The following is a 22,280-nucleotide window of genomic DNA, read 5'->3' as shown; positions in this document are numbered from 1 at the left end:
CAATCCCCCATTCCATTATCAGCTAACGGGACACAGTCAGTAAAGGAAAATAAGAATTGAGTATAGGATATTTTGACTCAGTTGATGCATTTACTCAGTGTTTTAAAATGTATTTGAATGAGAATTACACCAACTGGGATGAATTTTCACCAAAATAATATTAACCAAAGCAACTTCCATGAACATAATTTAATTATTTCATCAATATGGACCTTAGAAATATATATTGAGAAACTGGAGTTCACATAAAGGCAGAAGCCCACAAGTGCTTACCAATGGTACCACCTAAAGCCATCGCTCCAGACATCTGAGCTAGTAATTCTGGGCCCGGTTTTAGGACTCCGAGGGTGGCTGCCAGTCCTCCAGCAACCCCAATCATGCCCAGTGCATTGCCAAGACGCGCTGTTCCCTGGGTGGAGAGGCCAGCCAAGGCACCGACACAGCACAAACCCGAGCCTAGGTACATGATCTTTTCAAAGGAAAAGTGAGAGAGAGAGATTATTAAAGCCTTTGGTCTATTAGCTTAGAGATTTCAAGATATTTTCCTGCCCATTAGGAATATTAACATATTAAATACTTATATTGTATTTGCACTTATACCATTTATATAAATTGGTTTCTTCTGGATTTGCTATCATGCACAAATACACATAAAAGTACCTAAATTTGGCCGGGCGTGGTGGCTCACGCTTGTAATCCCAGCACTTTGGGAGGCCAAGGCGGGCGGATCACGAGGTCAGGAGATCGAGACCACGGTGAAACCCCGTCTCTACTAAAAATACAAAAAATTAGCCGGGCGTGGTGGCGGGCGCCTGTAGTCCAAGCTACTCAGAGAGGCTGAGGCAGGAGAATGGCATGAACCCGGGAGGCGGAGCTTGCAGTGAGCCGAGATCGCGCCACTGCACTCCAGCCTGGGTGACAGAGCGAGACTCCGTCTCAAAAAAAAAAAAAAAAGTACCTAAATTTTAATGAAGTCATTATTGGATCTAAAAATACTAAACCTGACCAAATGCTGTAAAAGAGCCAACCCCTGAGCTAAGTGCCAGGGGCTTTGCCATATGTTTTATTTGTGTTGTCACAGTCTCATGAGATCCACAAGGGGGACAAATCATTATCCTCATTTTGCAAAAGAGAGAATCAAAGCTTAAAGAAGTTGCATATTTTCTCCAAGGCAAACGATCAGTAAATTGGAAATCTGGAATTCAGACTAAGGTCTTTCTGACTCACTGCTCCAACTCTTCTCAAAAGAAAAAAAAATTGTTCATTCAATAAATACTGCATGTTGGAAACACAGAAGAAACTAAAAGACAGCCATTGAAAACGAATAGAAAATACGGAGTTCAGAACAAAGTTGAAGGTCTGTTATATTACAAGTTGGAACTTTCAAAGTCCAGCTGGATTATTTCTGTTTTTCTATACAACATTAAGTTTAAACTATCCTTTTTCTGTGTGAATTTTTTTATGAATATATAACATCTCTTGGTAGCAAGAGATGATGTGCTGGATTTGTAGAGGAAGAATAGGAAAAGAACTAATAGTACTTAATAATAATTTTTCAAATTTTGTATTGTTTCATTATAAATCCACAGCAATCTAGCTAGATACATAATGAAGATACTGATAACCTTAACTCCTTTTACATGTGGAAAAATGTATCGAAACAAAGACATAAACCCATATTTAAACTCAGTTACCAGAAAAATCTGTCTCTAGAATCCAGGGTCCTGATCCTTAGGGGAAGAGAATGCTCGGTTTGACCAAGATGTTTCTAGGGTTATTGTTGTATTTGCTTGACAGAGTTGTATTTGCTCGATAATTTGAATTAGGATAACCAACAATGTTAAATCTAATAGGGACGAAAATATTGTGGTAAATATAAAAACTTACAAAGAGCATCTTACCTGTTCAATGTTATAACCACTGTAGAGGGTAGCTAAATATCCACCAACAAAGGTGCCAGCAGGGAGCAGGTACAGGTAGTTGTATTCTGGGGGGTCAGTGGGACGCTTGAACATGTCCAGCATTCTCTGAGTCACCAGAAAGCCACCTTAGCAAAGCAAAGGAAATAAAAAACATAGTACCTCTTTGAGCTCACTGAGCAACATGATTTTTTAAAGTGCTACAATTTTTCTATTTTAAGCACATCTTTATCACCTAGGAATAAATATAATTTAAAGTAACATTTTGCAACCTCAAATTTTTTTTTTTTTTTGAGATGGAGTCTCACTCTGTTGCCCAGGCTAGGGTGCAGTGACACAATCTTGGCTCACTGCAATCTCCGCCTCCCAGGTTCAAGCTATTCTCCTGCCTCAGCCTCCCGAGTAGCTGGGATTACAGGCTCAGGCCACTAGGCTGGGCTAATTTTTGTATTTTTAGTAGAGAGGGGGTTTCATCGTGTTGGCCAGGCTGGTCTCGAACTCCTGACCTCAGGTGATCTGCCCGCCTTGACCTCCCAAAGTGCTGGGATCACAGGTGTGAGCCACCACGCCCAGCCAAAATTTAAAGTCATTCTATTACTCAAGCCAGTTCCATTAGAGAGGTGGGGGAAAAAAACACTAAATATATTCAGGAATAAAACTTGCTATCAGAATGCAAAACTATTTCTGCATGACTAAAAGAAAAAAAAAAGCCATTCAAAAAGCTTGAGAATGTGAAAGATCAAAGATTGGTCTCTTTTCCTAGTAGGTAGTTACATTTGTAAAACCCTATAATTAATTATAAAAGAAAAAAATACCATATCAACAGGCACCAAGTTTCTTGAACACATTAAAGAACTGTTAGCTACAAAATACCATCAAATGAGTCTCACACATGAGTGATGTGCTAGGCTTTCAGTTTCCAGGAACAAACCCTGGCTGGGATAAGGCAAAAGACTAAAATTTTATCTAAAATTATACTAATTTATAGATGTTATGGTGATAGCTCTAACCCACCTTACTTCAAAATTATGCATTCAATAACTTTCCAGTTAACTTGTAGCAAGACATCATTTTGTTTGTTTTGGGGAACTGGGGATTGTTCTTTTATCAAGAGTTTCTAAAAATTACAGATGGGCAAAACAACTAATTTTCCTGCACAAAGAGCATTTACGGTCTGAGTGAAACATTTTTTAAAGGCACAATTATGTCTATTTTATATTGATTTATATTTGCTTTGTATGTCTCCATTGAAAATAGTACTGAGACCTTTCACTGACAACAACATACCTGCAATGTTGACAGAGGATATGAATGTGGCAAGAGCAGCAAGGCCCTGAGAAGTTGTGGAAGGATACAAATGTCCTCCCATCAGTGCCAACCCACCAACTGCAGTCAGCCCTAGAAAGAAAGCATTAACATGGTGAATAGTGAAAGTCAAATCAAATATCATAGCTGAAGTACCTCACATACATAGATTCATAGAGGGTAAAGTTCTCAATATTAAAAAACAAGGCAGCTTTCTTACACCCTCATTAAAATGAAATAAACAATTTTCCTTATGCAGACCGTTGACAACATACCTTCACATCATTCTCACTGAAATTACTACTGTGGGAAAAGGGTTAACAAAACCTTTTCTCCTTCTGCATTGGAATTGGACTTTCCTTTAACTTTCTAGCTATGTTCCTCTAATACAGATATAAATCCACCAATGTTATAGACAACATTGCTTATGGTTAAAAAGTGACCCTGATAGATAATTTGCATGTAAACTGGAAGAAACTATTCATGAACTGTAAATGCCTGCTGGGGATGCCTAGCTTTGGGTTTTCCTGACTACAGCACCTCTTAGAGCTAGACATGTTCCCTGCAGAGATCCTCGAAGCTGTGCCTATGGCAATGTTATAAAAGATGACTATTGGCACTGAGGCTTTCAAGCCAGGACAGCTCCCATGCTTGTCCAATGTAGGACTCATTCCCTCACATCTGACCCATTGCTAGGGGACAAAGAGAATAGATCCTGGGCAACCACGTGGACTGCTGCATGAACTGCTGAAAAGATTGGCACCAAAGAGAAATGCCTGATGCCACCTCACTGGAAAGCTGTGTTTTCCTGTCCCATAGCTTCATGGTGAACCTGATGCCACATGGGGCCTATTGTAGCCTTGCTAGGCTGAATGTTGAGTTGAATCCAAGGAGAGCCCTATAGGATGTTGCAACTATGATTCTGTGGAACACTGGTTTTCAAATTTTATCAGTGGAATCCTTTTCTTTAAAAAAAAAAAAAAAAAAAGAATCAAACTTGGAAGAAATAACAGTGGCTCTGCACTGCTTGAAATGAGAGCAGCCCAAAGAGCTGACACACTCCCACAGCCTCTTAGTTTGCAGGCCCATATCCCATACCCTCTCGGAGTCTGGGAGCCCTTAGATCACCAAAGCAGATGACTCAGATGCCAAGCAAAACAACTTGAAAACACACTTTATAAACGTCATTGATAGTCCTCCTAGAGCTGAGTAAGCCTATGAAAACCTGAGATGAGGAAAAACAAGACAGGAACAAACCTGAGATTGCATTCGTCACAGACATCAGTGGTGAGTGGAGAGCAGGGGTCACTCCCCAGACGGTATGATAGCCCACAATGCCAGCCAAGCCAAAAGTGGTCACCATCTGAGAAAAGGCTAGATTGGGAGCCGCAATGCCCAAACCCAGTATCCCTGTGAGACCTAGAGAAAGAGAGTAAAGAATGTGTGTGAGCTGACATCCAGTTATCTCAGTAAGATTAAAAGCACATACATAAATATGTGGAATAGTCAATGCTTTTAAATTCCACTCCCTTGCCAGTAATGAGCAGATTTTTTAGACATTTGACAGATGAGAAGTGGGGGGATGGAGGAATACTGTGGACAAAACCCAACTTTGTGACCACTCCCCCAAAATAAGCTATAAAGATCTAGTAATATTTATGAGTCACCTTAATAACAATTTGCACATTTTCCTCTGTGTAGTTTGTCCTCTTCCCTGTTTTAACTTTTATTGACAATGCCACATGTGTTTATACAAGCATTTTTATTCCCGATTACAGGCCTACAGAGGATCTACCAAAGCATTTTCTACTTGGGCAAGACATAACCTTTATAAGACAAGACTTTTATGAGGCCAATTTTATGTCACTCTCAGATTTGGCTGAGGAATAGGGGTTTTAAAAGAGTAGGAAGAATTTCATTCACTCCAGCACCTCCCCAAAACATATGGCTTCCACCCACCCGGGACACAAGTTTTGCAATTGCTCCTGAATCTGGACTGGACTGTTGGCCAGGGCAGTCAGCTCCAGCCTCAACACCAAGTCAGCAAACAGGATTTTACAAAGAAAAGGAAAAAAAATACAAATTAAATTAAGAATGTGCAAAATACAAACAGCTCTGAACATACATCTTTAATTATCACCTTCCTTGATAGCAAACATGTGGACAGTTGTTCTGCAACAGAAGAAAGGGTTACCTAGTGGTCAGTAAAAAGAACATGACAGTGGGTGACCAGGGAACTAGAAGTTAACTTTCCTGAATAAGGTATATTTTTCCTTGATGTAAACTATTACTTTGGAAGTGGCACCACTGGAATATCTAGGGATTGACATTAATTTTACATTAAATAGCCCATTAACCATCTGGTGAGAGAGTTAGATACAACACTGCTTTGTCTTCCAGTTAAAAATTAGAGAAGTTGCATAGGGTTGTGAATAAGAATATGTTTTCTTAAGTCAGTCTAGTTTGAATCCTGGTTCTGCTGCTCCCTAGCTGTGTCATCTCAGGCAAGTTACTTAACCTCTCTGTGCTTCAGTGTCTTCATATGTAAAATTATCAACCCTCTCTGTCTTTATCTGGAAAAGAAAATAATAACATACCCACTTTGCTGAATTCTTATAAAAATAAATGAGCTAAGGCATGTGAAGTATTTAGCACAATGCCTAGGAGTCACTAAATGCTAGCTATTATCATGACCACATTAGTCAAGAAGCACTACCTTATCACAATCCACCGTCCTTTGTGTTAGGCATCTATGATAAAAATTACATCATACACCTGAAGGTTTTCTTATCAACTATTTAATAAACTAATGTCTTTTCTATAATATATTTAGTAACGTATGTCAGACTATATTTCCATATCTGTATAACAGAGGAAGAGAAAGGCTGACAAAAGAAGAGAAAGCAAATCACATTCTTTGAAGGATGCTGTTCAAATACATTCCTGATACATATAAAAGAAAAATGCTTATTTTTAATATGAAACAGGGAGTTCAAGATAAAGAAAAACACATATAAGTTCATCCTTTCATTCACTGGAATATGCCACTGTTATATATATTAAGAAGTAATATGCCCTGATTCAAGAAATATAAGAGAAACCAAGAAAAATAAATCATTATATGTGCCTTGGCTACAATTCCTTATGAATCTGAAAGAGAAATGGAAATTTACAATCCTACTCATAATATGTTCCATGTACAACACAATAACCTCATTTCTTTTTTTTTTTAACAAATAAGTGCAAGTAGGGACATTGCTTCATCTACTCACAGTGTTCACCACTAGAGGCTTTTTCAGTCATTTTGCTGAGACTTACTCTTTATTCAAGGAGAGTTACATGTTTAGCTTTAAACATCTGGACTCACATGGGAATTTGGAGAATGATGACTCTACAAGAATTCTATGCGCCTGGTGCTGGTCCTTAATTCTTCATAGTTTGCTTTTGTTTTGTTTTTGTTTTGGCTCTGAATAGATCTAAACATTTTTAATTCATTCTTTGAGACAGAAACCAATTTAAACTCAAATATCCGTATTTCAGCCTCTAACAATGCATAGCCAGAATATTAATCATCACTTTACAATAAATTATTTAGTGTTTTCATGAAGATGAATTTTTAAAAAAGAATTTATGTTAAATTATAAAGAAAGAGATCTAAATGAAAATATTGAATTTTTTTACAAGTTGAATAACTTAAAATGTTAGTCAAATGTTCAAGGGCTATAGCCTTATAGTATTTATCCTTTAAGGCAAACTTTGCTTCCCTTGTCTTACCCATGTGTGCAGATAATCACAACTGATATTTCACACACAAAAAAAAAAAACAGAAAAGAAGTAATTATATTTATATGCATTTAACACCATCACAATATGGCATACATCACTTCTCAATACATTTGATGTAGATAAAAGTAATCTCAGCACTCTGGGAGGCCAAGGCAGGAGGATCACTTGAGCTCAGGAGTTCAAGACGAGCCTGGGCAACACAGTGAAGCCCCGTCTCTACAAAAAAAAAAAATACAAAAATTAGCTGGGCATGGTGGCATGCGCCTGTAGTCCCAGCTACTCAGGAGGCTGAAGTGAGAAGCTTCCTTCCTCAACCCCAGGAAGTTGAGGCTATGGTGAGCCATAATCACACCATTGCACTCCTATCTGAGCAACAGAAAAAGATTCTGTCTCAAAAATACATATATGTATATTTTTAGTATATATATAAATGACTGTATTCAAAATGTTTTCTATAAAAGGAAAAATGTTTATTGCCTGCATATTATTTCACATGCTTTCATTCCAGTATTTAGCACAGTGCCTCTATTTACTGAGTCAATAAATGTAATCTCCAATTCCGTAGAGGTGGGACAAGTAACATGTTGCTGAAAAACCCAGTCTGTCAGGCCCGATTACTAATGGAATCCAAAAAAGACAACAGCATTTCATTTACTAATTTTGACAATTAATACATTACTTGCAGGCCAGGTACAGTGGCTCACGCCTGTAATCTCAGCACTTTGGGAGGCTGAGGCGGGCAGATCACGAGGTCAGGAGATCGAGACCATCCTGGTTAACAAGGTGAAACCCCGTCTCTATTAAAATACAAAATAGCTGGGCATGGTGGTGGGCACCTGTAGACCCAGCTACTTGGGAGGCTGAGGCAGGAGAATGGCATGAACCCAGGAGGGGGAGCTTGCAGTGAGCCAAGATCGCACCACTGCACTCCAGCCTGGGCAACAGAGCGAGACTCCATCTCAAAAAATAAATAAATAAATACATATATATCTCTATATATATATATATATGAATATAGATATATGTGTAGATATATATGTGTATATATATCTATATATACGTATATATAGCTACATATATTTCTATAGATATATATATATTACTTGCAAAATCAAACAATCAAGACTAAACCCTGGTAAATGGTATCCTCACCTGCTGTATATGCAGAAGCCGTTGACATTGTCTTCCTGAAGGGTGTAATGGTAGCTGCTTTTTCAGCTTCCAGCTCAGCCACTGTCTTCTGTTTCACTGGGGCACCTTGAGGAATATTTTTCGGTGTGGGAGCTGGGAAAATCACTTTACCATCCTAATAGACATTAGAAAATAGTACGTATTAAAAAGTCAATACAGCATTTCAAAATTGCTTAAAGAATATACTTTACTATTTTTTAAAACCCTGTTCTTTTAAATATAATTTTATGTAAATATATAAATTCATATAATTTGTAACATCATTTTACATAAATATGTCACATGTGTATACAAATACTGATATCCATGTTACATATGCATACATATATATGTAATTTGTATGTGTACAGGACCATATATGCAAGAGTGCAAATTAAACCCTTAAAAGCAGATAAGTGGGGGGAATGTTCAATTTTTACTTTATTCAGTTTGTTTATTCATTCTCTGTTTTTCAAAAGCAGTGTATATTTTTGGTTAAGTCATGTACTTTTAAGTCTTTGAAATATTTTTCTTTAAATCATTCTGCATTTACAAATAATTTTTATCAGCATAAAGCTGGCATACCAATACCTTATTAAAATATGTCTCAATTCCAAAATAGAATTCTTCCATAAACAGAAATTCTAAAACAAATTTACATTAAAAGCACAGGAAGGAATAGATCTCTTTACTTACTTTCATCACTACAGTTCCTCTAATGACATGACCCATCGTACCAAAGTCAAAGTCATCTTTCACATCAAAATAAAAATTATCTTTGTCCGGGCTGATGGCCTTCAGGAGTTTGGTGATGTTATTGGAATATAGGGTGCTGGCCTGAGTGGCCATTCGGCTGGGCAGGTCTGTGTAGCCTATGTGAGTAATTCCCTAAATGAACAAAATTATAGTCAAAAAGGTCTATCACCCTATGTTCACATTCATTCTAGAACAATTATCATTCATATTCAATGCAAAGTTTTGAAATTATAAATCTTTATAAATATACATACCCATAAACACAAATACATATTTCAACAGGAGCTTTAAATATGCCTATTTTTAATATTAAAATTTCAGGCCTCAATGTCTCTAAATATTTAAAGAAATAAACACCACCTCATAACTCAAGACATGAGAAGTGATCACAGATAGAAAATGCATCTTGCTATACCTTATGAATGTAGAGTTCTCCTGGCTTAGTGGTTTCAAAGTTTCCACCAGCCTCAGCAGCTAAATCCACAACAACTGAACCTTCCTTCATTGACTCAATCATTTCTTTATTAAATAAAACTGGAGCTTTTTTACCTAATAAAATCAAAGAAAGCAGCACAAGTTATATTATCATTTTCTAACGCCTTAAAGTCTAATTATTACAGTAGTCTCTGGGCATTCAGGAATTTAACATCTGAAATTTTAACTCTTTCCAAGAGACCCCTAAAGGCCATAGCATGGGTGAGACTGGGCATTCTCTTAAGGAAAAAAATATGATGAGTGTGAGCAGCAAAGGCAGTGTGCAGGAGGAAGCCATGTGGCTGGCAAGCAGGCCCTGCCGTCTGCTCAGCATGAGAATCTCAGCACTGCTCTCCCCACCCAGTTTATACACCACAGCATTCATGAAGAGATAAACAGTTTGACTGTTTTCTTAAAAATGCATAATAATAAACCACTATGGAAACTATATGCACCCAAATTGAACAATTCGTAAAGGTCACCAATGTCAAGAGTACAGTTAATACTAATTTATGAATTACAAAACAGAACATTGCCAATTATCTTAACATATGTCACCAGATTTTCTAACACATCATATTAACCTACCTTAATTTAACACAGAAAACTTTGAGGAGAGACAGGAAAATGCCTACAACTCCAAAAGGTTTAGGAGTTCCGTCATACACTTTTATTCCCACTCAACAACTATGTATTCGTGTCTATAGTGAGTCAAGCCCTATCTATGCCTGGTGCTGGGAATACAGTGGTAAATAAACAAAAAAAGTCCTTGTTCTCATGATGTGCATTCTCCTCATTTAATAGTTCACATTTTAAATTCACAATGTGTTTTTAAGAAGTTCACTAATTCTTACATAGAAGATGAAAACCCAGGCCTTAGGACTTTCCGAGCTAATATACATCAATATGTCCAACAGGGGCTTATACTGTCAGCATACTATCGTGTTCACATTTCATAAAACAATGGAAATACCTAAATCAAAAGATAAAGGAAATAAACTTGTGAGATTAGTAGTATGGAAGTAGAGCATGGCTGGGTGCAGTGGCTCATGCCTGTAAGCCCAACAATTTGGGAGGCTGAGGTGGGGAGGATTACTTGAGCCCAGGAGTTCCAAACCAGCTGGGGCCACATAGCAAGACCCCATCTCTACAAAAATAAAAAAACTTAGCTGGACGTGGTGGCACATGCCTATAGTCCTAACCAGCCAGGAGGCTGAGAAAGGAGGATCACTTGAGCCCAGAACTCGAGGATGCAGTAAGCTATTTTTGCACCACTGCACTCCAGCCAGGACAACAGAGTGAGATTCCATCTCTTTAAAATATACATATTTTTTATAAAAAGAAAGCAGAGCATTAGCAGCCTGATTATCCTTAGTTCTTCTTTTGAAAGCTTTCAATTCTGTGTTTATAGAATTTGATTCAAAAAGGAAAAATAACATTTGTAGTACATGTGGAAATAAAAGGTTGTGAAGATACAAGTGAGGTGTTTATGTAGTACTTCCTTGTTTTTGCTACAAACTGTATAGTTTCGAGATAAAGTCCAAATCCTAAGGCTCCTGAGACTGAATGCCTTTCACCCTGGGTGAAGTGCTTTTTCTAACATGCCCTCTCAAAACTCCACCATTGGACCTTCTTCTATTTCAGCCACACTGGGCTTGCTGCCACATGATTTGTTATAAGATATCCTGTTCTTTCTTTTGAGTTTCCAAGAAAGAGCAAGAATCAAGAGACATTTTGCCCAGAGACAATACCCTGAAGTGCTGGTAGTTTCACCACTTCTCAAAATTATCCAAAAGTATTCCTTTCCTCTACCCTCCGTACTGTAATCTAACAAAGGCACCTTGAATACTTAACTAAACTTTACTCAATCATGAGAATCTGAGGAAGCAAACCACATCCATCTGAGGACTCTTCCCAAAATAAAGGTCATGCTGCTCGGCTCTCCAGTGATTTAAAGCTATGGATTACATGGCCGCCTCCACATAGAGGAGCACATTTAAAGGGCTACCTGTACTTTCCAGGTATTTACTGTCATCACCATCCCCACCCTCTAGGGCCAGAGCCTCTTCTCTATTTACCAGCTATTGTTTAGCACAGCTTTTCCTCCCACCTTATTTGTACCCAACTTTGGCCAATGATTGCACATATTTGATTTGGCATCTAACTAATTTCTCCTGCCCTAGATATGTGGGATTCCTTCTTTCTCCTGAGACATCCATAGCTAAAGATCAGTCCCTGGACTGTATGCTACCACTTTGCAAGACATCAAGTGGCCAAAACCATTTTTAGGCTCCCTAGAAACATCAAAATATACAACCCATTTATCTCCTCTGATTTCACTCAACCTCCACAGAACAACTGTACAGTGGCTAACACAACTTTGAAAGACACATGTACATGTTTGCATCTTAACAGAGATAAGTTGGGTGTTTTGTCCCTATTATTGCTCAGAAATTCAATCACTTTTAAAACAATAGCACATTCTTTCACATAGGTTAACTTATTTGGTGTACAGACCAAAGGGTATCACTATAACGAGTTTAAAATTTTACTTAAGTCACACAAGAAAATTTAAAGACATGGAATTATTATAAGTAAAAAGCACATAACAAAATAGTATGTAAGTTTAGATATATATTTATATACATGAATGTTTCTCATTTATAGATACATAGATTAATATTACATAATACATTACATATACGATACAGTTTGTAGTAAATTCTATATCATATAACATTTAACAAAACCAGGGTATATTTGAGTGGTGAGACCATTTTCTTCTCTGTGCTTTTCCTTATCTCCCAAATGTTTTAATTTTAAAATTAAAAGTTTTTAATAAGGGCTACAGGGAATACAATCATGAATGTAACAGTGCAGCTGCCTTCAAGCACTCACATGTGGATTAATTTTTTGAAAATTCTGGAAAGTGCAGAAATAAACATTGAAAACAGAAGGGAAAAAAATAAAGCCAAAAAAGAAGCAGAATAGTAAATAAAAGCTCCAGATAAGCAAAACCCCAAAAGAATAGGTCCAGAAAGAGAAAGACTGAGAAGACAATTTCAAAACACTACCTTACCGTGGTAGCCTAATATAATAAAGTTTAATGCATAATAAATGCAGCATTACACAATGAAGAACAAAAGTAATATGATGATTAGTTAGGTACCTGGGTAAAAAATATCTACCCAAACCTAATACCATATGTTAAACTCTAGAAAGATAAGAATTAATTGTAAAAGAAGAGAATCAATCCATAAAGTGAAAGAAAAGAGGAAAAAGGAAACCTTGGGGAATATCTCTCCAGTCTGTGGATAAAAAAAGCACTTCCTAAATTTAAAGCAATGAAGAAAATTACAAGAGAAAACATCAATAGAAATGAAAATATGGATATATATGATATATATGAAAAATGTATATATTATATATGTATATATATTATATATATGAAAAATGTATATATTACAATTCTCAGACAAAAATTGATGAAAAGCTCACAGAAATTTCAATAAAAACAAAACACTATAATCCTATAGATAAGTGAACAATAAATACAAATGGAAAATTCAATAAAAACAGTAAAAACAAATGAAAGAAAATGTTCACTCTTAGTATGATGTGGAGAGATCACAGGTGATCTTTATTTTCTACTTTGTACTTTACAGCATCTCTAATAAAAGCCACATATCATTTTTATTTTAAAGATAAAATAAAGTACTCCTGGATTATCACAACCAGTTTCTCCTTTAAGTCAAGAAGAAGTGGCAGTTTAAAAGTTGGTACTAGGAGAACTAGAAGAATTTAGAAAAACCCCAACCTACTTACTTACCAATTGAAAAGCCTGACTCAAAGTCACCTGCCCTCCCTTCTACAACAAATGAAGCTATGCTGTTAGGGCAGTCTTTCAAGGAGTGTACCAAAACACAATAAAGGGAGACACGGGCATAACTAAACATGGAATACAAACAGGAAGATGTGTCCAGATTTTCTACATGTATAACATGGAAATGAATATATCCAATGTTTACAAATTCTTCAAATATAAAGAGATGCCCTCTATACCCCAGAGACAGCTTGGTGAAAGACCTAGATATAAAAGACAAAATAAGCACATCATTCTGACAAAGGCTTATAAAAAAGAAAATAATAATAAGCACATCGGGTATTTTTAGACATAACTGCAAAAGAAACAGGAAAATTAATAAAAGAAGGCAGATGAGAGGCATTTTTAAAGCCCAATTGGGCTTTAATTTTTCTATTAATTTTATCATTTATCTGCAAAAGATGAGATACACAAAAAGATCATCATATTTCCTAAACCAGCCCGCTTAAAAAAAAAATCAATCATTGTGACAGAATAAAATTAACAAGGAGAGTAAATTTTAAGAAATATTTTCTGACACGATACCAACTGTGGGTGAAGGATTTGGCATGATATCCAACTTTATGAAATATTTCTTGCTCCCTTCTGGTCCGTGGACATTAAGTTCCCCTGGAAGGGTTACTCAGTTCCCTCTCAGAGGGACTTATTTCCACACTTTCGCCAAGAAAACTGTAGGCTGTCAAGCTCTCACAGTCATCATTCAAATATTCATTCATTCATTGACATAATTAATACTTACTTACTGCCTCCCATGTGCAAGGTGGATGAAGGAAGAAAAATTTTACTTAGGCTCTAGAGTCTAATATTTTACAACTAAAAGTGGCTACATTCAAAGGTTGGTCAACAATTTTATTACTAGAAGAGTTGGATATTTCAAGCACACATGTAAAAATTTGAATTATAGTTTCCCGATTGGTTGGCAGTTATTTGGAGTGACTAAGGGTACCACAGGTTAGTATAAGGCATCCTTGAATTTCCATGTGCACCATGAATTGACTGTAGACTGAAAAACTGCCTCATGCATGTGTACTATTTATTGATATATGCACATATGGCTGTGATTCACGTAAATTCATTTTAAATGTTATTGAATTCATAGTATCTTTTCTCAACCACGTACTTTCTCAATAAATGAATACTAAGATGCAATTTTAAAAGTATTAAAATGAGGAGCTGCTAGAAAAACTAACTTCTGCTTTGTTTTTTGTTTTTTCTCATCTGTGCCTGGAGAAAAAAATTACTAAAAATAGCTTTAACAACTCATTGCTATGTAGCAAAAGAATATATCATTGGCTTCTTTACAGCACTAAATTCAAAAAGAGTCACACAGCTTAAACTAAATACCAAAGACTAAAGATTTACCAGAAAATTCTATAATATATTTTTTTGAATGAATCAGGCCTAACATGATCATCTGAAATCAATAAATTCCCAGATTCTATCTTAATGGGAAAAGAACCAAGCCCTCACACTTTAATCACACCAAAAAGAAAAAATAAATTAATTAATTAAGAAGAAACCACTAAAAATATTAAAAACAAGACATGAAGATGAAATGGGTTTACCACAAAATTTTATAATGATTCCAAGGAGCATCCAGCATCATTTACTGGAATTACTCAACAGCATGTAATCAGATGGGGAAATTCCTAACTTCCTGGCCTGTAAGGCATCAAATTAGGGGGTCTAAAAAAAAAAAAAAAAAAAACTTTCTGCTTTAACAAGAACATGAGATATTTAGCTCCACGGTAGCAAATAAATAATACGAATTATAGAATCTATTAATCCAAACCAAAATAGATTTCTCATGAACATGTACTAGGCAGACAAGGACAGTTTTTAATGTAATGTAGTCTCTATATTGACTAAACGTAAAATAGAGCAGGTAAAGAAAGATAGGCTGAACTTTATCATTTACACAGTAAGAAGCTTCATTATAACAACACAATGTTGCACTGAGTATTGTTAGTATCTACTCAGTATCCATTTCCTCCTTTTGTCACTATGCTGATTTTCATTTTTCCACCCAGTCCACAAGCTTCAGGAGACATGACCTCAGAAACCACTTGTATTAGTCCGATCTCACGCTGCTATAAATTGCTGGCCAACACTGGGTAATTTATAAATGAAAGGGGTTTAATTGACTCACAGTTCCGCAAGGCTGGGGAGACTTCAGGAAACTTACAATCATGGCAGAAAGGGAAGCAAACATGTTCTTCTTCACATGGTGGAAGGAGAAAGAAATGAGTGCCCAGTGAAGGGGGAAGCCCCTTATAAAATCATCAGATCTCATGAGAACTAGCTCACTATCACGAAAACAGGATGGGGGAAACTGCCCCGTTGGTTCAATTCTCTCCACCTGGTCCTTCCCGTGATAAGTGGGGATTATGGGAACAACAATTCAAGATGAGATTTGGGTGGGGGCACAACCAAATCATATCACCACTCCAGAGGCAGGCCTGGAAGGCCTAAGGGTAATCTTATCACCTTATTAGTGACTGGTTCAGAAATCCAGGTGTAAGCTGAGGTGCATCTCATTGCCCTACCTACAAGGATTGGTTCAGAAATGGTCATAAATCAATCAAGGTTAATATAAATGAGGGAAAATTTGCTAAGGATTTCTGAAAAAGAAGTTTCCTTGTTTTTGCTCTTCAAGAGGGTACCATCAGCACTGGACTACCTCCTCTAGATATTGTGTTGTACACACTGGAGCCTGAAATTGTTGCTGCCTTCTGCACAGCACTGAGGATGAAGCCAACTCAGAGAGGAAAGCATGAAGGCGCACAGTCAGAGTGTCCCAGCCCACACCTATCCACAGCTATAACTGGACTTCGTTCTGTTAACAGAACCCAAGAAATCGCCTACCTTAAGGCAGGTTGTATTAGAATTTCTGTTTCTGGCAGCTAAAGGCATCCTAATGGATCCATACCAAAATCTCTTTTAACATTTCAAAATCACTGATGGAGTTAAAGTACTGAGTCTTAAGCTTTTAAAATGTTACCAATGATAGCAAAAGGGTTTTTATACATATATGTATGCATATGAGAATAAGAAACAATAGATTATGTAAAATATAGAATATGGCAAGAAAATGCTGAACACCTAATCCACTGATCCATTATCTAATGAGTCTCTCATTTAGTCGGCTCCATAGTACATAGAGCAACCCCTGTACTCTGTTTATCATAGATATGAAAGCTGTGTTCATGAGCCTAAAGAGATTCTGGCCCAAGCTTAAATAGTCAAGCAGAGTACTTTATTTGTGAGCTTTATCCCTGGAACCACAGGAAAACTTTGTCTGCATAATTATTTGTATAAGGAACCAGACAGAAAGTCAGGCTGGCAAATAGTTGGCTTTTACAAACTGGATCCCTTGAGATATTTCTAAATGTAATACTTATGAAAGATGATTAGTCAACAGCATATTTTAGAAAATTAGAAAAATCCCTAAAGATCTATTTAAAGAAGAAACCTAAAAACAAGCTTTTACCTCATAATTAAAGAACATGTTTATAAAAATTTTGAAAGGATTAACTTAATAATTTACCTCTCAAATAGCTGCAAAATTCTGTATAAATAAAAAGCAAAATTAGTCAAGATTTTACCATGGTTTCACAGGTTACAGGAATTCTCCAAACTTAAATGGTAGCAGAAATGAGAAAATATATATTCTCATAGAAACTATAGCATTCTTTGAATTCTCTCCAACATATGTATAGATGTACATTAGCTACTAAAATCCTTTAAAAATTGAAGCAATAAAATTGTATTACACATTCTGATTTTATTATTTTGTTACTACAAAAGAATTTAAAAGTGCTTTAAAAAATAGAAACAGTACTGCTTATTTTCTTTCTCATGTCTTTCAACTTAGGTCAGAATGAGGTTAACTGGGAAAACAGCCTTAATAAAATGGATATCTTCAGCAAATTCACATCAAAAACAATTAAGTCATGTTTCTCCCCAGGGAAATCGATGCCACATTGCCATCTAATAAATACTGGTTATGTAACTTCATGGGTGGATTCATGAGGCACCATCTTCAATGGTCCACATAATCCTTGAGAATGTCTGGACTTTTATTGCAAAAGTCAGTAAGATTTCTGTCCTGAGTACCATCCAGAAGACGAGGCATCGCCAATGAAGAAAGAATTACAATAATGTTCTCTATGCCCAGCCCTACACTGGGTTTTTTCTTCATTCCTCAAAACAACTTTGCAAGGTAGCAATTTTTATCCACATTTCAGAGATAAGGAATCTGATATTCAGAGAGACAAATCAGCTGTTAAGTAGTGGAACCAGAATTTGAATCTACTCTATCTGGCTCTACATCTATGACCCTTCCTCTGTTTTCCAATGAACAGATGAAACATTAACACATAAAATTACAAAGCAGGGAAGAGGAAAGAGGCTGTTAGCTGTGCACAAAAATCTACATTTGTTATGCGCTGAATTGTGGCCACTGCAAAATTCCTATGTTGACACCCTAACCCCCAGTACCTCAGAATATGGCTGTATTTAGAGACAGGGCCTTTAAAGAGGTGATTACATTAAAATGAGTCTATTAGGGTGGGCCCCAGGACAATCTGACTGGTGTCCTTAAAAGGAGAGGAAATTGAAGCATAAAAAGAGAAACCAGGAATGCACACACACAGAGGAAAGACCACATGAGGACACAGCAAGAGGGCAGCCATCCACAAGCCAAGGAGAAAGGCTCAGAAGAAACTAACCCCACAGACACATTGACCTTATAAATCTATCCTCCAGAACTCTGGGAAAATAAATTTCTGTTGGTTAAGCCACTAGGTCTGTGGTATTTTGTTATGGCAGCCCTAGCACACTAATACAATGTTCTCTTATTCCTGGGCACAGAGCTAGACAATTCCAGCTTCCTTCACAGCTAGGTTTGGCCACATGACTAAGTCTTAGCAAAAGAATGCAAAGCAAGAGTGATGTGTACCACTTCCTGGCCTTCCATGCACACTCCTTCATCCCACTTTCCCTCTGGCTGGCTTAAATAGAGACAGTCCCAGAGCAACCTTCATAGCCTCATAATGATGATGGCAACACTGTCCTAACCCAAATCTCAAATGACCATACGAAAAAGAGCTGCCCACCAATATGTGAACCTACGTATTACTAAGCAAGATGTAAATTTCTGTAAGATCAGAACCATTATGCATTGTTGGATTAATCTGTTATAGCAAAACTCATAGATTTAGGGCTAGACCACCCTAATACTGAAGCGCAAGAAACTACAGGGAAAATGGAAGGAAGGAGATACAGCAATGCATATGGTAGGGAAGTACTAGTACATTAGCAGTAACACTATTTGTGCTGCTTTGCCAAAGACAGCCTCAGTCTCCCAATCCTTTACAACCCAGGGAAAGCCAGGAAGGAAGCATAATGCATACCAATATTGCAACATGCTTTTGGAGAAATAACAAACCAAACCAAAGTATAACGATGCCATAAATTTTCCTAACAGAACATTTGTTAAATCTGGCCCAGTCACTCACAAAGTGTGCTCAAATACACCCTAACAACAAGACTGATAAATAGCAATGGAAAACGTCACAGTTTTGGCATCTTCCACTTGAGGACAAGTTGCTCTATCTGCATTGAAAGCTACGAAGAGGTGTGTAGACAGCCTGTGGTTACCAACCCTTGATGCTGCAACACTTAAGTTTCTCTCTGTTCTTCAAAATGTCTTCAATATCCTCAAAAGAAATGAAACTTTATATAACAATATTACAAAAGTCTATATAATCATAAAATACATTGAAGGGAAGGAATTACAGAACACGAATCAGATAACAAAAAAGTAATATAATTCCAAAAGAGTTGGGAATAACTGATCTATAGCATATAGTTTTGTCCTTTATGATCATAATGCATACAGAATAAGAAAATGAATAATAAATCCTTACTTTTGGGAAAAACTTTAGTCATCAAAAACAATATTTCTTTGTGGAATTACACAACTAGAGTATCAGTTATTCTTGTATCAATTACTCTCTTGCCCGAAAGCACAGGTTTCAACAATTACCATGGAAAGTCATTCTTTTGTGCTATATTTCCACTCCATATCATATGAAAGATAAATTCAACAAGACAGATGGAGAACAAAGCAACATCTCAGGTTCATATATGTAAGGAACTTGTATATTGGAGGAAAACACCTCCCACCCAATTCTCCAGAGACATGGAAAATAGCCACAGAAGTCCACATCCTTTGAGGGGTGTATTTTACAGATCCTAACAAGTATAGGTAAAAACAAAAAGTATGGCCACCGTAATCTGGATTGTGCCTAAAAAGAGACACAAGTACATATGGCGTAAGATATTTTAATTTACAATCGAGCAATGAATATGTTCCTTCCTCTCTGACAGGACACTTTCTAATTCCCAAACAGCCCTTCCACTACTTCCTAATTCTGTCTCCTGAGAGATCTAGCTAGCCAACCACTGCAAACTGCAGACTGGGCATGTGTTCCAGTTTTGAATATAAGAAAGTTAAGTTCCCGGGCTTAAATTTGCCTCTGCAATGTTCCTATCCAAAAGTGAACCAACAGAGTGTTCTATCAGAATTTGGGGATAGCACTGAAAAAAATAAAAGGAACTGTACCAACCAAAACCTAAGGAAGGTATCCAGAATTATTAGTTCAGCAACATTTGCTAAGCCACCATGTATACAAACCACTATGCCAAGTGCTGGCATAAATCAAAGACTCCTGTTGTACTCACCGGGAGACAAGATAACTGAGGAATGATGGGACTAAGCACTGCTGTAATAGGAGGAACAAGCAAAGTGCTTTGAGTGCAGAAAAAAGAAAAAAGAACACTACTGCTAAGCAGGAGGCAATAGAAACGATGGAGGATGTAGTAATTGAGTGGAGGAGAATTTCAAAAAGCAGGGAAGGGCAAGGATAGTATTCCAAAGAGAAGGACCAATATGTGCAGAGGCAAAAAAGTATCTTGGCCCATTTGAGGAGATAATAGCAGTCAACATGACTGAAATCAGGCCCAGAGAATAAGATATTAGTTTAACACCAAACCTAAAAGCTAAATCAGGACCAGATAATGAAAGCCAAGAAATACCCCCAAGGAATGCAAACTTTATACCACAGGTAACTGGGGAGTGGGAGACTATGATCCAACTCTGTTCAGTTTAGATGGCTTGCTTCATCTAATGATGCTGGGAACCCAAGTCGCCCAAGCTGCCGTCATTGCTAAACAAAAACTCAGGCCTTAGAATAGCTATGGTTCCCCTAAATTAATAAGGACTAGACCTGAGGTGGGAAAGGGGAGAGCTGGGAAGGTATAGGACTTTAAGATGCTCACGAATTTTTAATTAAGTGGTCATCAGGAAGATTTCAAATGGAAAAGTTGGTATCTGTCAGGTTAAACTTAGCATGTGCTCCATAGTTCTCTTCATTCTCATTGGAACTTACGGTGAAATTTGCCCAAGACACAGTCAGTGCAAAATCACCATGATTCCTTCTCACCCCATACCATACTCCCCTCCCCAACGTACTTACCAGATTTTCAACCTGATTCAGTCCCTTCCTGATTAACTATTCTATGACAAGTCTCTCTAAAAGGGTTTCAGATCACTAGGGATGCTAAAAAATCTTGTGTCTCAAAAGGCTTAGCAGAAAAGATTATGAGCACAGCCTGAACATTACCAGAGAGCAGGGCTGCCTTACTTTTTAATGGTAGCCCCAAAGGTCAACGAGCTGGACAGGAAAAGTAGAGAGCTTTCCTTTGTGTGCACAGCACCACAAAGTGGGGCTGTCAGCTTGGCTCCATCCTCAAGTTACCTGCATTAAGTGAAATTCTCACCTTTAACCCATCACTCAACCCAATAGGGGAGTGAGATGACGGTATAAGATATCAGGCAGCATAACAACTAGCTAGCTACAGAACTATCTCATTCCACATACAATCTACGTAAGTAAGTACAGTTCATTGTTTTTTCAAGACCACCAAGTGACGTATACCTAGGACAATAAATATTTACTAACTCCGTAAAGTTGCTCCCTGAAACTAATTACTTACCTGTGTCTGTCTCTCAACATTCTTATCCACACCAGGTCTTCAGTCCAGCCTTCCAGGGATCTCAGTCTATAAATCTTAGCTTAGAGAATTTCTGACATTTGACTTAATCCCCTTTGAATCCACTCAAGGAAAACTTCAGAACAATTTCTGCTCTGAGGGTCATTCAAGAGTCAGATACACCATCAGGCGACCCAGGCAAAGGCTCAGGACATAAACCAGTAAAGGAATAATGCCAAGGACATTGTTTTCCAAAGGGCATTTGTACCTTCGTGTACTCTTTCAGTCATTTTTGTTAAATGCTCATGCTTTCCGTTTTCAGTGCCCCAGAGATAGGAAAGATCTTTAGAAAAATCACCTTTTTCCACATAATATTCTAATTCACTTGTTTTCTTTCTTCCTTTTTTTTTTTTTTTTTTTCAAAAGAAAGTAAAGGCCCTTTTCAAGCCAGCCTTTTGAGCTCTGGGCTGAGGTACTGATAAGGACTTTCTGCAAGTTTAATGTGAAGATCGTGGCTTCAGAAAACAAGAAAGGCTTAGTGGAACGGATTAATAAAACTTCTTCAACTAGTCTTCAAGATTGTCATACCTTTTACTAAAGTACAGTAACTATAAACTACTTATAAAATATAAAATATTATGGGGAGAGGGGAAGGCCCTGAAAGTCAGTATGTGTTTATAAAATAAATCTTGAGTACTATCACTGACATCTAGCTGTGTAATCAATAATAAATCTATATACTCTATTCAAATTATCCCTAGTTCTTTACAGCATGAGTTGACTAAATAAAACTAGCTTCCTATCCACATGGCTTACTCCATGAGTAAATGTTTTAGCACCCTCTACTGGCCACTTGTTACATCTAATCGTCTCATAACTTCCCCCCTAATGCGCAGCTGCCTCTCAGAGGTTAGATGGTGGCTGTGGCA

The 22,280-nt window shown here is 37.1% G+C and overlaps 1 protein-coding gene across 5 annotated transcripts in view; it reads right to left on the bottom strand.

The window, feature by feature from the left end:
- The window catches only part of NNT (nicotinamide nucleotide transhydrogenase), a 104,002-nt gene that overhangs the window by 54,015 nt on the left and 27,707 nt on the right, over nt 1-22,280 (bottom strand). For all 5 annotated transcript variants that reach the window (XM_032135259.2, XM_032135260.2, XM_032135258.2 and 2 more), the window contains 7 exons: nt 9,352-9,485; nt 8,877-9,068; nt 8,163-8,316; nt 4,482-4,643; nt 3,207-3,317; nt 1,902-2,047; nt 274-469 (listed from right to left, as the gene is read on the bottom strand). In XM_032135259.2, coding sequence (XP_031991150.1) covers nt 274-469; nt 1,902-2,047; nt 3,207-3,317; nt 4,482-4,643; nt 8,163-8,316; nt 8,877-9,068; nt 9,352-9,485 — 1,095 coding nt within the window. The remainder of the gene's footprint in view (nt 1-273; nt 470-1,901; nt 2,048-3,206; nt 3,318-4,481; nt 4,644-8,162; nt 8,317-8,876; nt 9,069-9,351; nt 9,486-22,280) is intronic.

This window comes from Hylobates moloch, unplaced genomic scaffold, assembly GCF_009828535.3.
Source record: "Hylobates moloch isolate HMO894 unplaced genomic scaffold, HMol_V3 SCAFFOLD_17, whole genome shotgun sequence".
NCBI classification, from domain to species: Eukaryota; Metazoa; Chordata; class Mammalia; order Primates; family Hylobatidae; genus Hylobates; species Hylobates moloch.
The sequence above is the reverse complement of the archived record's forward strand: the minus strand, read 5'-3'. Positions and strand labels throughout refer to the sequence as shown.